At 41.2% G+C, this 16,098-nt stretch overlaps 1 protein-coding gene and 1 long non-coding RNA gene across 3 annotated transcripts; one reads left to right on the top strand and one right to left on the bottom strand.

Moving 5' to 3' along the window:
* Positions 1–171: 171 nt before the first annotated feature.
* Positions 172–6,072, bottom strand: LOC144376013 (uncharacterized). Of its 2 annotated transcripts, XR_013436005.1 has the most exons (3): positions 5,736–6,001; positions 3,683–3,795; positions 172–402 (listed from the first exon to the last, which is right to left on the bottom strand). It is a non-coding gene; the product is annotated as an uncharacterized LOC144376013 (long non-coding RNA). The 2 variants fall into 2 exon arrangements; XR_013436004.1 differs by lacking the exon at positions 3,683–3,795 and having other exon boundaries at positions 5,736–6,072.
* On the top strand, positions 6,038–13,835 carry Taco1 (translational activator of cytochrome c oxidase I). The gene is made up of 5 exons (XM_005328192.5): positions 6,038–6,509; positions 8,202–8,308; positions 9,751–9,878; positions 10,770–10,947; positions 11,230–13,835. Exons 1-5 carry the CDS (start codon positions 6,239–6,241, stop codon positions 11,428–11,430), a joined length of 885 nt encoding a protein of 294 aa, XP_005328249.1. The 5' UTR covers positions 6,038–6,238; the 3' UTR covers positions 11,431–13,835.
* Positions 13,836–16,098: the final 2,263 nt, after the last annotated feature.

Here is a 16,098-nt window from a genome sequence, read left to right as displayed (position 1 = left end):
CTGAGCACCGACTGGCTCTGTTGGAACTGTGCTATGATCTTACAATGCATGTTTTATAGGAAATAACGTGATTCTGCTCCCTTGTTTTTAAGGATAAAACCGGGAGAGTGACACTTGACTGCAGTCTCAATTGGCTAGGTAAGGTGAGGCTGTGCAACAAACTCCCAAATCTCAGTGACTGAGCACAACCAAAGTTTATTTTTTGCTTACACAAAGTCTTTTGGCAATAGATCAGCCCTTCTCCACCTTCATCTGGAACATCTGGCCTCCCAGTCACTTTGGAAAGGGAAAGTAATATTTTTCAGGTAGGCCTGGGAGTGGCTTACTCCTGCCCATGTCTACCAAACTCAGTCACATGGTTCCAACATAAGGAAAGTCAAGAAATCAAGTCTTCTGTGGGCCCTGGAAGAGGAAATAAAGTGACCAGTAAATAGTAATGTCTTTACAATATATATAGGGTGCACTACCTGGAATAACAGCGTCATTTGTTGAGAGCTGTTTGAACTGGACAATACATGTTTGAACCTAATAGAATGATACTTTCTACCAGTCTTTTACCTCCAAGTTTTATTTTTTAAAAAATAATATATTTTAAGTTGTAGATGGACACAATATCTTTATTTATTTTTATGTGGTGCTAAGGATCGAACCCACTGCCTCACATGTGCTAGACAAGTGCTCTACCACTGAGCCACCACAGCCCCAGCCCTTCCAAGGTTCATTTTTTAAAAAAAATATTTATTTTTTAGTTTTATTTTTTGGCAGACACAACATCTTTGTATGTGGTGCTGAGGATCGAACCCGGGCCGCACGCATGCCAGGCGAGCGCGCTACCGCTTGAGCCACATCCCCAGCCCCCCAAGGTTCATTTTTAAGTGATTTCAATGATCCTGACAATCAAGCCTCTGGAGATAGTTCAGTCATTTGTGAATTGGTCTTGAAATAAATAGCTCAGACTGAAAAAGCAAAAAAATCTGGGTATGTAGCTCTGTGGTAGAACTAGTGTGTGCCTACACCTTGGGAGTGATTCCAAGCCCTGTCAAAAAAATAAAATACACATAAAAACAGCTACAGAGTCAAAGCAAATTATTTCTTTCCAAATCATGCTGAAGCTTAAAGTGTCAAAAACACACATTTTTCTTCTGAGTGACTACTCTTTTAAAAAATTTGCCAAGAAACTGTTCTCTAAAATCATAGTTTGCTGTTTGAATCCTGATTGTCTGTCTTGGAGGAGCTGTCACTTTGACAGAAAGGAGCATAGCCTTGATTTCCAACCCAGGTATAGGGCTTCCAGGCAGAGGTTTGTGAACACAACTTTAAATTTATCTTAACTTTATATCTGCTGAGGAGACTGATGCCTTGGGCCCTCTGCAGTCCAAGCAGATGTCAACAGATTTTTGCATACTCTGTGTTCCTTTGAGCCTGTCAAACTGTTTCACTTAAAATTGGCTAAATCTCCACCTTCCCCATAATCCTATAGTAACTGTCATATCCTTTACTTGACAAGATACCATCCTCCCACCATTCCTCTGGTGTGTACTCTTCCCCCTACTGCAGTGAGCAACAGCTTGACTGTTGGATGACAGGTTTGCCCCTGGAGGGCTGGTGATGATACAAGAACAGTTGCAACCTTTTTGATTTCTGCACTTATTTGTGAATATGAATTCTATTAATTTGCACTTTGCTACTAAGGTAACATCATAACTACATTTAATTATAAAACGTAACATGAATAAAAAGATGTTCAACATTATTACTCAAAAGGGAAGTATAATCAAATCAATGAGAACACATCACACCCCTCAGATGGTAACAATTACAAAAAGATAAATTTAGTGAGGGTGTGAGAAACTGAACCCTCATACCTTGCTGGTGAAAATATAAAGTAATGCAACCACTCTGCAAAGCAGTCTGGCTGTCCCTCAAAAAGGGAATTGCGACCTGACCCAGAAATTCCACTCAGATATATTCCCAAGAGAAGTGAAGTTCCCAAGTTTACACATATTCACATATTCATAGCATCATTATTCATAATAGAATGTGGAAACGTAGATAAATAAAATGTGGTATGTTCATATAATGGAATATTGTTTGACAATAAAAAGGAATGAAATACTGATGTGCTACAACATAACTGAACCCTGAAAACATGTTAAGCAAAAAAGTAGTGAATCACAAAGGATCACATAGTGTATGATCTCATTTGTATGAAACGTCCAACAGAGGCAAATCTACAGAGACAGAAGCTATTGCCTCAGGCAGTGAAAATTGGGAAGAAATGGTAGTGACTGCTAATGGATATAGTGTTTCTTTTGAGAATGATGAAAATGTAAAATTGATTATGGTGATGGCTACACAACTCTGTAAATATACCAAAAATCATTGTTTACTTTTAAGTTGATGGCCTGTATTACATGTGGGATGTATTAATAAAGTCATTTTTTTTTCAAAACCTACTATGGGCACAGGAATAGTATCATAATGGAGAGACATAAGCATTTTGATATAAAAAAGGTAAGTACCAAAATACAAGCATGCTTGAAGGGTTATATGAGGGCAGAGTAGGGCACCTCAGCCCAACCTGAGAGTTTGTAGATATTGATCTTAAGATAGGAAATAATGCTTGAGTAGAATCTTTTGTTTTTTGCGGGGGGGGGGGATTGAATCAGGGATGCTTTACCACTAAGCCACATCCTTAGCCCCCACTTTTGTTTTTAATTTTTGAAATCAGGTTTAAATTGCTTAGGGCCTTGCTAAGTTGCTGAGGCTGGCCTCAAACATGTGATCCTCCTGCCTCACCATCCTGTGTCACTGAGATTATAGACATGCACCATCAAGCCTGACAACCTGAGCTACACACTGAAGGAAGAATGAAAACTAACCAGGTAAAGTGAAGTATAATAGAGCCCAGCAAAGACATAGGTCTGGGGGCTGGGGATATAGCTCAATTGGTAGAGTGCTTGCCTAGCATGCACAAGACCCTGGGTTCAATCCCTAGCACCACCAAAAATTAAATAAAATTGTGCTAAGGACAAAGCATTTTTTTTAAAAAAAGACATAGGTCTGTGCTTAAAAGGAATTGGGAGAAGTATTAAGAGCAATATGGTGTTGCTAATCTGCAAGGAAGAGGATGCCTGCCTGCGTTCATCACTAAGAAGCCTGGATTTTTTAAAAAATTAAATTTGCTGAGCACATTAGTGCACACCTGTATCTGCAACTACTCAGGAGGCTGAGACAGAAGGATCACAAGTTTTAGGCCAGCCTAGGCAACTTAGCAAGACCCTGTATCAAAATTTTAAAAAGACTGGGGGTATAGCTCAATGATAGAGTGCTTGCCTAGCATGCTCAAGATCCTGGCACTTCTAGCACCACACACAAACACACACGCACGCACACACGCACACACACATACACACACATTCCTAAGTGAACTATTAATTACAGTTAAAGGGCTAAGGATGTAGCTCCGTGGCAGAGCACTTGCCTAGCATGCTACAAGGACCTAGGTTTAGTCTCTAGCACCACAAGAAAAAAATTACAGCTAAAATTTTGAAGAAGTTCCATAAGAAGGATCACTGAGAAGGTGATAGCCAAATTGGGAGATGATAAAGATTTCATCAATGAGACAACGAAGGCATTTTAAACAGAGAAGCAAAGAGGTGATAAGATTTTGTACTCAGACCTGAGCATAGTGGTGTACCACTGTAATTCCAGTGAAAGGGTCAGGTGGTGGGAGCTGAGGAAGGATACAGTGAACTCTTTCCTCACACTGGAGTGCAGCATCAGGACATGAGACTGCAAAATGAGTAGCTGGATTAGGGAGGTCCTTATGTAATAAAATAAAATGATAAATATTAACAAATATAATAAAAATATACAAATAAAATAATAATACATAACAAATAAAATATAATAATTAATAATAATAATAAATCTATGTCTGTGTGCTTTACATCTATTATCCCATTATCCTGACACTGGAGAATAGGTGTCTCTGGAGAAGGATCCTAGGAGATCCCAAAGGGAAGGAGGGATTTGACTCAGTACTAGCAAGATCTTTTCCTTAAATGATGGAAAAGAATTTCAAGTGTGTATCAGTCAGAGGCATAAACAGAGGTCTACTTCCTGTTATTTAGGAAGGTAGATATGTGTTCAGGGAGAATGCTGACAATCTCAAGATAGATGCTTTTGGGGGTAAAGCAAGGAATACACATTCAAGTGAGAATACAGGCCATCTTGAGAATGAGAGATGTGGTTTGGAAATTCTGGCTCTTTATTTAGATACTGGGGATTGAATCTAGGGGTGCTTTACCACTGAGCTACATCCCCAGCCCTATATATTTTGTTTTTGAGTCAGAGTCTCACAAAGTTGCTTAGGCTGTCCTCAAACTTGCAATTCTCCTGCCTCAGCCTCTCAATGTGGGAGGCCAACCTTATGGGTAACTGAGTTACACTCCCCAGCTGGGTGCTGAGGCGCTCAGTCACAGAAATGGGTGTGTCTTGCTACAGCCCCATGGGTGAAGCTATGCTCACCTGTTCCTTTGTAATATAACCCCTTGCCCTGTTTAGGATAGAATCTTCCATGGAAGTGCCTTGTGTGTGTCCCCTCCTCTTACTGTGCCCTTGGGTATGGCCTACCCAGGTGTCAGTCAACCTGCTGACAGTGGACATCATGAAGATAGACTCAGCCCCCTGAAACCTGACCCCTTGCCTTATTTGAATAGCTTCTCCTCAATAAAAGGGGTCAGCACATGCTCTCTCTCTCTCTCTTTCTGCAGACCCTTAAGGTCAGAAGAGCCGTCACAGCGACCCCAAAGAAAAAGGTATTTGTGTCTCTTGTGTGGTTATTTCGTGCAGCCCAGTTAGCCCAGTTTAACTAGAGTGACCTCTGAGCCTTTTAGTCGCGAGAACAGAAACCTGGCATCTCAAGTCACTAGAATTACCAATTGTGCCACTGTGCCAGGCTCTGGCTCTTCTTTTAAAAGAAACTTGCTGAGAGGAGGTATGAGAAAGATATCTGTCTAGTGATCTCGACAGTTTATGGTGGGTCTGGGCAATCTCAGGATCCTTAGGCGATGTGTTCTTGATTGTCTGATCAATAGCTCTGGAAAGTCCCTTAAATTATAGGTTTCTCAAAATATTACATCTCTCTTTATTTAACATATTTATTGGGGGGGGTGTTGATTAACAACAGTGCAAAGGTAGAATTACAGATTTCACAGGAATTCGTGGGTGACTGGCCTAGGAGACACTGGCTTAGGGAGTGACTGGCCTGAAATATTATGCAGAATTTCTTTTATCTTTATGTCTCCTTTCTGCCTATACATTTTTATTTCTTCTATTCTACCTTAATCTTAGATTTTATATCTAAGGAAGTGAAAAGTAAAGGAATTTGCCCCAGGTTGCACTAGTAAATGAAACAGCCAAAGTTTGAACTCAGCCACAGGGCAGAAATTAAAGCAGAGAGTTTGACTACAAAAGGCTCCTCTCCTCCAAAAGCGGGTGGCTCATCTGAAGGTGCCCTAATGAACCTCTTGTGTTTAGGAGCTTAATGACTACGATCACTGCTGTCATTTATATTATTTATTACTTTAAAGCTCAAAGGGCTTGTGTTGTGTTTTGAACTCTTCTACGTTGGTAAAGTTGGTATCCTTGTTTATAGCCAGAGAGTAAATGTAAATGAGTCAGAGAGTAAAGGTCTAGATAACTCACTTCTCTGAGGGCGGCTTTCTTACCTTAAAACGAGGCAATTAAACGACATATTTCTCTGCAACAGCAGCAGACGACCTATTATTCTGGACTGGCTCAGTGTTAGGAAGGAATTCGGAAGCAAAATCAGTTTCATAAACCAGATGTATCCCTATTAAATCATTGTGGGACATACAGTTCGGTGCTCCCCCAAGCAACTCGGAGGGACTGAACACTAGGTCACGCCTCAGACTCACTCTTGGGAACCACAAAACAGGAGCCAAGTACAGTGAAGCCACGGAACGGACTTTGCGGGTCATGGGGACCTGTTTTTGAAACGGACTTGTGAGAGGAAGTGCACTACTCCTTGAAGGGTCCCCACATCTGGCTGCCGGGAGGACAGTGCGGGGGTCATTCCTCGTTAGACTGCTACAGGCAGGCGTGACCGGCGGAAGCAAGCTCAGCGTCCAAACCTACTCGTTCCGGCAGCCGACAGGACGGGCTCATCTTAGCCGCTGCTGTTGGAAGTTGCAGCCAAGAGTGGGAGCCGATGGCGTTTTGGGCTGCCGCCAACGTGAGCAAAACAGCTGCCCGATGCTTGCGGGCGCGAGGCCCCGGGTTCCCTGCGGCTTCTCGGTTCGCCTCCCACCCAGAGCCTCCGGGCTACGGCCCTGTTGCGGGCAAGAAGCTGCACCTTACCGCGGGGTCCCTCGCCGGGCACAACAAATGGTCCAAAGTCCGGCACATTAAGGGTCCCAAGGATACAGAAAGGAGTCGCATCTTCTCCAAACTCTGTCTGAGCATTCGCCTGGCGGTTAAAGGTGAGAACCTGATAGCCCCTTCTGGCCGCCGATGCCCTCTCCGACCCTATTGTCTCGCTTGCCTCCTGGGGTTGCGCTAGGGTGCACCCTGATCCCGAGACCTTCATTTTCTTTTCTTTCCCCAATTACCACTGTTACCCACCTCATTAACCTTCAGAACCTGTCTACATTGGATGTCCCTCATTCACTCTTCCAAACACTTTTTCTTGTTAAAAAGAGAGCTGCCCTAGAAAGAAAGATAAGAAGTAAAAGTGACTTCATCCAAGTCTGTAGCTAGGAGCTCCATAGAAACAAATCCTCAGGTCAGATATATGTCTCAAACCCAAGCCCTCTGCAGTTGCTTTTTGTAGCATGTAGGTTGTGGCAGAGGCTATTGCTTGCCTAAGCCCCAGTTTGCCTCATTAGGGTTTCTTGAGACATATTTTCTTAGAAGGTAGGCTTGCAGCCATATATTTTCCCAGTTTTGTAGCCACCCTAAAAAGTCTGTATTCTTTTTAGTGTCAGACACCCATAGGAGTAGAGAAAAAAAAAATCCTGTAAAAAGCAGAGACTTTGAAATCAGGAAGACTTGGCACAAATGGCTTAACTTTGTTGGGTTTTAGTTTCCTTTTCTGTAAAATGGATTTTGCCTGCTTTTAAGTATTTTACTGAACATAATAAGCATTCATTTAATGTTAATTTGCCTCTAGAACTCTTGCCTGGTATTTCTTTTTGATTCCTTTTCTTCTGAATTCTGTGTGCATGTATGTATGTGTTTTACTGAAGGGCTAACACCAAGAGCCATTCACTCTTGGATTTTTTTTTTTTTTCAGTACTGAGAGATCACCCACATCCTTGCACATGCTAGGCAAGAACTCCACCACTGAGCTACATCCCCAGCCCTTTTAAAATTTTTACTTTGAGACAGGGTCTGACTAAAGTGCCCAGATTTGCCTTGAATTTGGAGTTCTTTGCCTCAGCCTCCTGAGTAACTGGGATTGCAGGAATGAGTTGGCATATCCAGCTAAGAATTCTTGATATTAAGTTCAACTAACAGTATGGAATGTTTATTTCCTGACAGGTACTGATCATACAAAGATTATGAGATACAGCCCCTAGTCTCAGAGACCGTGTACTTACAATGTCATGTGAACATTTCAGTAATTATGCACAAAGTAATAGAATAAGAGCAAGGAGTATTAATGACTCTAGGAGATATTGTTATCATTAGTGTCTCTCACCATTTTATCTAATGAAAAGTAGAGTTTGCCAAAACCTAGCAGAATGATAACCAAAGACGCAGAGAATTAGAAATTTATTTTCCAAAATACTTCCTATATTCCATGTAGGTACTGGATACATTGTTTTTTGGTTTTTGTTTGTTTGTTTTTGGTACTGGGGATTGAACTCAGGAACTTGACCACTGAGCCACATCCCCAGCCCTACTTTGTATTTTATTTAGAGACAGGGTCTCCCTGAGTTGCTTAGTGCCTTACTGTTGCCCAGGCTGGCTTTGAACTCCTGATCCTCCAACCTCAGCATCTTCAACGGCTGGGATTACAGGCCTGTCCACTGTGCTCAGCATGGGTACATTGTTTTAATGAATGAAATGGTAACTTGCCACTGTTTTGGCTGGAAGTAGGGCTGTAAATCCTTTTTTTCTCCCATGCTGTAATGAGATATTTTTGCTGACTCTTTTTTTCTTTATTTCAGAGGGAGGCCCTGACCCTGAGAGCAACAGCCACCTAGCTAATATCCTAGAGGTGTGTCGCAGCAAACATATGCCCAAATCAACAATTGAGGCAGCGCTAAAAATGGAGGTGTGTCTTCAGTTTAATGTTCTTGTTACTGAACACAGTTCCCACAGGGTCTGTTTGGAAGGCTACCAAACACTTCTTAAATTATCAGACACTCTCAACCCAAGTGCCTCTGGGGTTTGGAGGAGCACAGTCAGGAGCAGGATGAGTAGATGGTGTTCCAGAACTTCCCAACCAAGCTGTGATGGGATGGGATAGAAAGAATGGGCACAGTATGGGGAAAGCCCTGATATTAGTTTGAAGAAGGATTATTTTTCTTTTTCAAATGTTTATGCCCTGTAGAAGAAAAGCCAGTAGAAGGGGAAAAGGTGACAGCGATAGTGATGGTGGGAGGAGCAGGGATGTTGAACTCTTGTGAGGGGTACCTTTTCCTCTGGGACAAGGAAGAATGATGTGAAGGAGTTAGTAATCATTTTTTTTTAATATTTATTTATTTTTTAGTTTTTTGGTAGAGACAACATCTTTGTTTGTATGTGGTGCTGAGGATCGAACCCAGGCCGCAGGCATCCCAGGCGAGTGTACTACGGCTTGAGCCATATCCCCAGCCCTAGTAATCATCTTAATAGCTAGTGTTTATTGGGTGTTTATGCCAGGCCAAATACTTTGCTAAAAACTCTATATGCATTATCTCAATGAATCCTCAAAATGATCTTAAGTGGAAATTGAGGCACAGAATGTTTAGGTGACTGGACTTAGCTCAAACAGAAAATGACAGACTTGAATCAGACTCCAGAAACTATGTTCTAACATTATGCATAGTGCCTTTATGTAGACAGAGGCAGAGATACAATTTTCTTCCACCCAGGGTCCCTGAATTTCCTTTGTGAAAGAGTAAGAAAAGTCATCAGTTGAAAGTTCCAGAAAGGTGCAGGGCAGGGTGCTTGAAAAGAGTAGTAGAGATTGGATGCGTAGACAGGGGTAAGTAAGAGGTGTGGGGAGTCCAGATGAATTTGGTGATTGGCATTCTGGAGTGTTTGAATTTTGAGTCCATGCTATTTTCACCAGCTCTTAGGACTAGGCCCTGTTGTGTGATTTTTATGCATCAGTATTCAGCGATCCAAGGGTAGGAGTATTGAGACTTAACAGGTGGGTTTCATGTGAAATAGGATGTAGGAGGATGAATCCTGGTGGGGGTGACTTGGGATGACAGATGTGGGATTTGGCTGGGGAGGGGAGGAAGCAGAATTCAGAGATGGCTGATTATTCAAGGGACCAGGGAACCAAAACAGACGCCCTTCCGAGAAGGGGTGATGTTTTCAGTTACCTCAAAAGTTGGTCCCTAGGGCCTCCTCTGAGAAGGTGGGGACAGAAATAAAGAATTGAGTGTCCAGGCTCCAGCCTAGAGGCCCATCTTATGAAGCCAACTTTGTGGTGCCTGTGGTTTGGACTTGGCATGTAGGAGGGAATTGGGAAACAGGAAAATGTGTTTGTGTTATTTATTGCAGAAAACTAAGGGCATTTATTTGCTGTACGAAGGTCGAGGCCCTGGTGGCTCTTCTCTGCTCATTGAGGCGTTATCTAACAGTAGCTCCAAGTGCCAGTCAGACATTCGACATATCCTGAACAAGAATGGGTAGGTGTGTGTCTAGGGGAGAGAAGTGTGGGAGGGAACAGAGCCTTCTGGTTCTAATCTATGCAAGGTAAGTACTGTTGACTTCTTGTGGTATTTCAAATTATAAGCATACCTTCTCCTTATTAGAATCCACTGGCATAATTGAATTTTTTAAAATATTTTTTTAGTTGTAGGTGGACACAGTACCTTTATTTTATTCATTTATATGTGGTGTTGAGGATCGAACCCAGAGCCTCACATGTGTTAGGAAAGCACTCTATCACTGAGCCACAACCCCACCCTGGCATAATTGATTTGATCTTAATATATTCTGTTCTAGGAAGGATCCAAAAGACATGTTCATCTGTGTAGACAGGATCTTTGTCCCATTATCCCATCTGTAGCTATATAATGGTCAGGTCTTAAATGTTTTACCAGGACTGGAGTCTTTAAGACTCCAGGAAAGGGGGCTGGGGATGTGGCTCAAGCGGTAGCACACTCGCCTGGCATGCGTGTGGCCCGGGTTCGATCCTCAGCACCACATACCAACAAAGATGTTGTGTCCGCCAAGAACTAAAAAAAAATAATAAATAAATATTAAAAAAATTCTCTCTCTCTCTCTCTCCTCTCTCACTCTCTCTTAAAAAAAAAAAAAAAAAAAAGACTCCAGGAAATAATTAGCAAAGTCTTTGTATCTTCCAGATTCCAATCAGGGCAGAAATAGAGGGTGGGGATGTTCTTGGACTATTCCTTACCTAGCATTAGCTGCATCTTCTTCAGGGAGGGAGCTGCTCCATGTCCATGTTTGCTCTATAGGCCCAGTGAGGAAGAGGTGGTGTTAGAGTCTGTGCTTTGTGGAGGCTGAATGTCTAAAGGCATCCATGTACTCTGGCCCATTTCCTTTCTTCTCAGGGGAATGATGACAGAAGGAGCTCGTCATTCTTTTGACAAAAAGGGGGTGGTTGTGGTTGGAGTAGAAGACAGAGAGAAGAAAGCTGTGAACCTAGAGCGTGCCCTGGAGCTGGCAATTGAAGCAGGAGCTGAAGATGTCAAGGAAACTGAAGATGAAGAAGAAAAGAACCTTTTTAAAGTTAGTTTGAAGTCTTTATCTTTGGTGGGCTTAATATGCCTCTCTTGGTTTCTTCCTGTGCCCCAGGGTACAGGTGAGGAAAAGAGTTCACATATTGTATGAACATTAATGAAATGAATACTGGATAAGGGGCCTACTCTACTGAGGATGATGAGAAGGAGTCAGAATATTGAAAACTGAATTTAACCCAATGATATATTACAGTACAGCAGTTCCACTTGAGACTTTGCAAAGTTCTATCTGGCTTTGTTTTAATACCTTCTGACTTTCTTTTATCCCTAGTTTATTTGTGATGCCTCTTCACTGCATCAAGTGAGGAACAAGCTGGACTCTCTGGGCTTATGCTCTGTGTCCTGTACACTGGAGTTCATCCCCACCTCAACAGTGCAACTGGCTGACCCCGACCTGGAGAAGGCTGCTCATCTCATCCAGGCTCTTGGCAACTATGAGGATGTGATTCATGTCTATGACAACATTGAATGACCAGGACATATGTGCTTGTGGGCTCCTTCTTAGCAAGGGACAGCTCATTCTGTAGCACAGGCATCTGCAGCAATCTTTGAGACTGAAGCAGGTGGGAAGCCTAACAGGTTAGGAGGTCAAAGGCCATTACTCATGGCTTTGAAGCCAGGGGAATCATACTTTCCTGGGACTGCTTTGTTGGCACTGCTGGTATTTCAGAGCCCTCCTGGATGCAGAGTGGGATCAGCCAGCTGGTCTGACTGTGATCTCAGGTAGTTGGCCCTTGTGGGAATTGTAAACTCCTCAAGGCCCTATATATTGAAAACTACTCTTTGTGTGTGGGTACGTCTATGTGTGTGTTTATGGTATTAGGGATTGAATCAAGGGTGCTGTACCACTAAGCTCTGTCCCTAGCCCCTTTTTATTTTTTAAGTCAGGGTCTTGCTGCCCAGGCTAGCCTTGAACTTGGGATCCTCCTGCCTCAGCCTCCTGAATCACTGGGATAACAGATGTGCACAACCATGCCCAGCTGGAACTTATTCTTAAATAATGACAGTGGTTGATCTTGGTTGCTGCATTGCTGTTGTATGGCTCTTGAGCTTTTCTGCATTCATTTGGGTATTGGACTTATAGACTATTTCAGTACTCCATGCTTAGTTCCGTCGTTCAATTCCAGATTTTTGTTGTTGTTGTTTTGTAGTACTGGGGACTTCACCCAGGGATGCTTTACCACTAAGCTATACCCCCAAATCCTTTTACTTTTTACTTTGAAACAGGGTTTCACTAAGTTGCCCAGTTTGGCCTTGAACTTGTGAGTCTTCTGCCTCAGCCTCCTGCGTATCTGGGATTATAGGCATACCCCATTATACCCAGCTTGTTGCTTATTTTTTTGACTGGCCATAGAAATATGATTGTATCCAGGCACTCTGTGGTCTAATACTGGTCTTATGGCTCAACACTGATATTCATTCATGTAACTATTATTTCTCAAACATCTACAGTGTACAAGAACTCTCCTTATCTAGAGCACAGACTGCTCACCTGGCACCTTGTGACCTCAGAGAGAAAATGCAGGACCACTCTCTATAGGAGCTGCCCACAACAGTGGGGTGTGCTGTGCGTGTATCTTCATTTGATGTGGCCTCTGTGCCCTTCTGTCACCAGAGAGCTTAAGGTTCTAGCCCAGTAGAAAATTAGGTGTCAGTGATAAGGGACTCCCTAGGACCTCTTTTTCCTGACCAGTGTATGTCCTGAGATTGGTCAGAGTAGACCTGTCAGAAGATTGGGCTACTCCCCAGAAAGCCATCATCAAGCTGAGTTTGAGTGCTGCAGGTACCTAGGACACCAGCCCCAGCTCCTTTCCACCCCATATGTGAAATGATAGGGCCCTAAGAACCGAAGAGGTCATGGAGACAGAAGGAAGAGTGAAAGACTGAATCAGAAGCCTGGGTATCTTTTGTTCCTAGTAGTAACTTCTGGGTTCAGAGGGGCCAGGAAGGCCAACCACGAATGCCTGTCAAGCGTTTTGGGCCTGGAGTGCCTTTTGGATCCCTGTTATCCACCTACTTGTAAGTTATTTAAGCTATTTCTGAGCTCATAGTAATTTTCCTGAAGGAGCCTCAGGTAAATAAGGATGGAAAATAACCAAAACCAAATTGACTATAAATCATAACTTTAGCTTTTAGGAACAATAGATGACTAATTTTACAATGACCTTGAAAACCGGAGAGAAATGGCTGTGGGGAAGAAAACTGACTGAATAATCCAAGATGATGTCAAACTATATGCCCTTGTATCTCGTTATTCATAGTCAAACTACTACCTGGAATTCTTTATTTTGTAGGCGATAACTCATCCGAACAGCTGATTAACATATAATTAAAATATAGTATAATTTTAAGTTTATATGAGTTTATATGCTGCTTCATACCCAACAATTGTATCAAATAAGCCAAGTATATTATGCACAGTTGATCTCACACAGATCAGGTGAGAACAGGTTCTAACACCACGTCTTATATTAATAGACATTGTTTATAAAGTATCTCTATTTTTGGAAATGTAAATATAAATTAATTTGGAAGACTGATCATTTTTAATCTGAGAAATATGTATAAGAAAGCCTACTCTTATGTAATAATATAATAATATAATAATGTGAATTGGCTTTCTCTAGCCTAGTAGATAGAATTTATTAGTATGGATTGTTGCGTAACCAGTTTTCTTACATCAAGGCTACTTGCAGAATTGCATGGTAATAGCTTCTGTTGAAGAAGATGGCTCTGCACTGACCCCTAGCGGTATCCTGCAGTCTCTTGCAGTTAATGTACAAGAGGAAATGAAGGAACTCTTTCTTGAACCTGTTCTGCTGTTTCTAGTTCTGTTAAAGAGATCTTGAGCTATTTAAATAAAAATTGTCATATCAATATGATGAGGTATTATGCTGCCATTAAAAATTATTTTTTTTTCTTTTTTTAAAATTATTTGTTTTAGTTGTAGGTGGACACAATAACTTTTATTTTATTTTTATGTGGTGCCAAGGCTCGAACCCAGAGCCTCATGTGTGCTAGGCGAGCGCTTTACCACTGAGCCACAATCCCAGCCCCCTAAAAATTATTTTTCAAAGAATATTTTTGTCAGAAAATCCTTACATATTAAGTGAAAAAATGATATAGAATTATAGAATACTAGAGTGTGGTTCAAGTTTTAAAAATATGTATTTATATAATATCCATATATAAGACTGTTAGAAGAAAATGTTCCAAAATTTCAAAACTACATATCTTAGAATGCTGATGTTGTTACTGTTTTATTTTTTATAATCATTTGTTACTGTTTTTTTTTTTTTAATTATCTTTTAACTAGGGGACATACTTAAAAAACAAAACCTACACAAATTATTTTCTAACCAGGGAGACCACATCTGGGTATGCAGGAGCCAGATAGACCTTAAAATCAGAGGAATGGGGGGTTAGGGTTGTAGCTCAGTGTACAGCACTTGCCTCACTCATGTGAGGCGCTGGGTTCACATAAAAATAAACATAGGTATTGATTGTGTCCATCTACAACTAAAAAAAGATTTTAAAAAAATCAGAAGAATGGGGTCTGGAACTGACTTGCTTTATCTTATTATTGGTCATTTTCTTAGCAACACAAAATCATTCAAGGACCTGAAGCCACATTAGGCTTACATTCAAGTGTCCTTTTGGTGGAATGGAAGTATTTGTGACAGGCTCTTTCCACTGCCTTTATTGTTTTAATAAGTGCTATTGTGTGGAGCTGCCTTCCCTCTGCCAGAGGCCCTGACTGAATCAAAGAGGACTCTGCCTCTTACCAACTGTGGAAATTCAACCCCTTGGTTGAGTTACTTTTTTCCTTCTGTAACTTAGAGCAAAGCAGTCAATAAATCTCAAAACCCTAGGATCCCCTGACTTCCAGACTTTTAATTGAATTCCTGCAGACTCCTCTGGAGATATTGAGGAGAAAAAATTAAAATGTCAATAGGTCTAGCATATGCAAGTGCTACAATAGATTACACACTAGTCTTCACTAAACCACTTTCTTCTACCATGCCTAGCCAGTGAACAGGAAATCAATTTTTCCTTTTTTACCTTTTTTTTTTCCTATACCAAAAAGGTAACATTATTTTGTTTTGTTACCAAAGATTGAACTCAGGAATGCTTAACCACTGAGCCACATCCCCAGCCGCCCTGCCCCCACCACCACCCCCACCCTGCCTTTTTTTGAGACAGGATCTTGCTAAGTTGCTAAGGCTGGCTTTGAATTTACAATCCTCCTGACTCAGCCTCCCCAGCTGCCAGGATTACAGAAGTGCACCACTGCACCCAGCTGAAATTTATTGTTTTTTTGTTTTAAGTTAAACCTTACAGAAATATATAAGAACAAAAGTCCCATCTAAACCTACCTGCTAAGGGCTGGGAATGTGGCTCAGGCGGTAGCGCGCTTGTCTGGCATGCGTGCGGCCCGGATTCGATCCTCAGCACCACGTACCAACAAAGATGTTGTGTCCACCGAGAACTAAAAAATAAATATTAAAAAAAAATTCTCTTTCTCTCTCTCTCTCTCCTCTCTCTAAAAAGAAAAAAAAATTAAAAATAAATAAAAATAAAAATAAACCTACCTGCTAAGATACAACCAGCATTAGCAATCTATGTTATTCTATTCTTTGGAGCCTGTCTTCCAGGAAACTAGCTCTGCCAGTCACTAATGACCTTGGACAAGAACTTAGCTTCTTTGCATCTGATAATTCATATGTAAAATAGGAATAATAACAGTACCTATACTATTTAATATGTCAAGCACTTAAAATAGTGCCTGACAATAGTTAAGTTTTTAGTAAATGTTGGCCTTTTCCCCATTAAGTATGAATGAACATTTTCTAAAACTAAATTGTGATCATCCTATATACTTTATAACCTGTTTGTTTTCCACTTCACAAGATATTCTGGGTAGCCTTTAGCATTAGTATGAAAAAGGCTCTTCATTCTTGTTAGTAGCTACCTCATACTCTTTGGTGTTAATGTGCCATAATTTATTGAACCAGTCTCTTATTATCTACTTACAAAAGATACTCTAATGAATGTTCTTAATTTTTGCTCACTTGTAAAATATATTTTGTGATGAGTTTATAGAAGTGGAATTTCAAAATGAAAAAGCAATTTTTATTTA

Source organism: Ictidomys tridecemlineatus, chromosome 3 (assembly GCF_052094955.1).
Source record: "Ictidomys tridecemlineatus isolate mIctTri1 chromosome 3, mIctTri1.hap1, whole genome shotgun sequence".
Lineage (NCBI taxonomy): Eukaryota > Metazoa > Chordata > Mammalia > Rodentia > Sciuridae > Ictidomys > Ictidomys tridecemlineatus.
The sequence above is the reverse complement of the archived record's forward strand: the minus strand, read 5'-3'. Positions and strand labels throughout refer to the sequence as shown.

What these genes read in the sequence shown, in the direction of transcription:
- Taco1 (XM_005328192.5), top strand. Translation starts at nt 6,239, where the DNA reads ATGGCGTTTTGGGCTGCCGCCAACGTGAGCAAAACAGCTGCCCGATGC. An exon ending in CATTCGCCTGGCGGTTAAAG is followed by an intron (nt 6,510 to 8,201) that starts GTGAGAACCTGA and finishes TCTTTATTTCAG; the next exon opens with AGGGAGGCCCTGACCCTGAG. An exon ending in AGGCAGCGCTAAAAATGGAG is followed by an intron (nt 8,309 to 9,750) that starts GTGTGTCTTCAG and finishes TATTTATTGCAG; the next exon opens with AAAACTAAGGGCATTTATTT.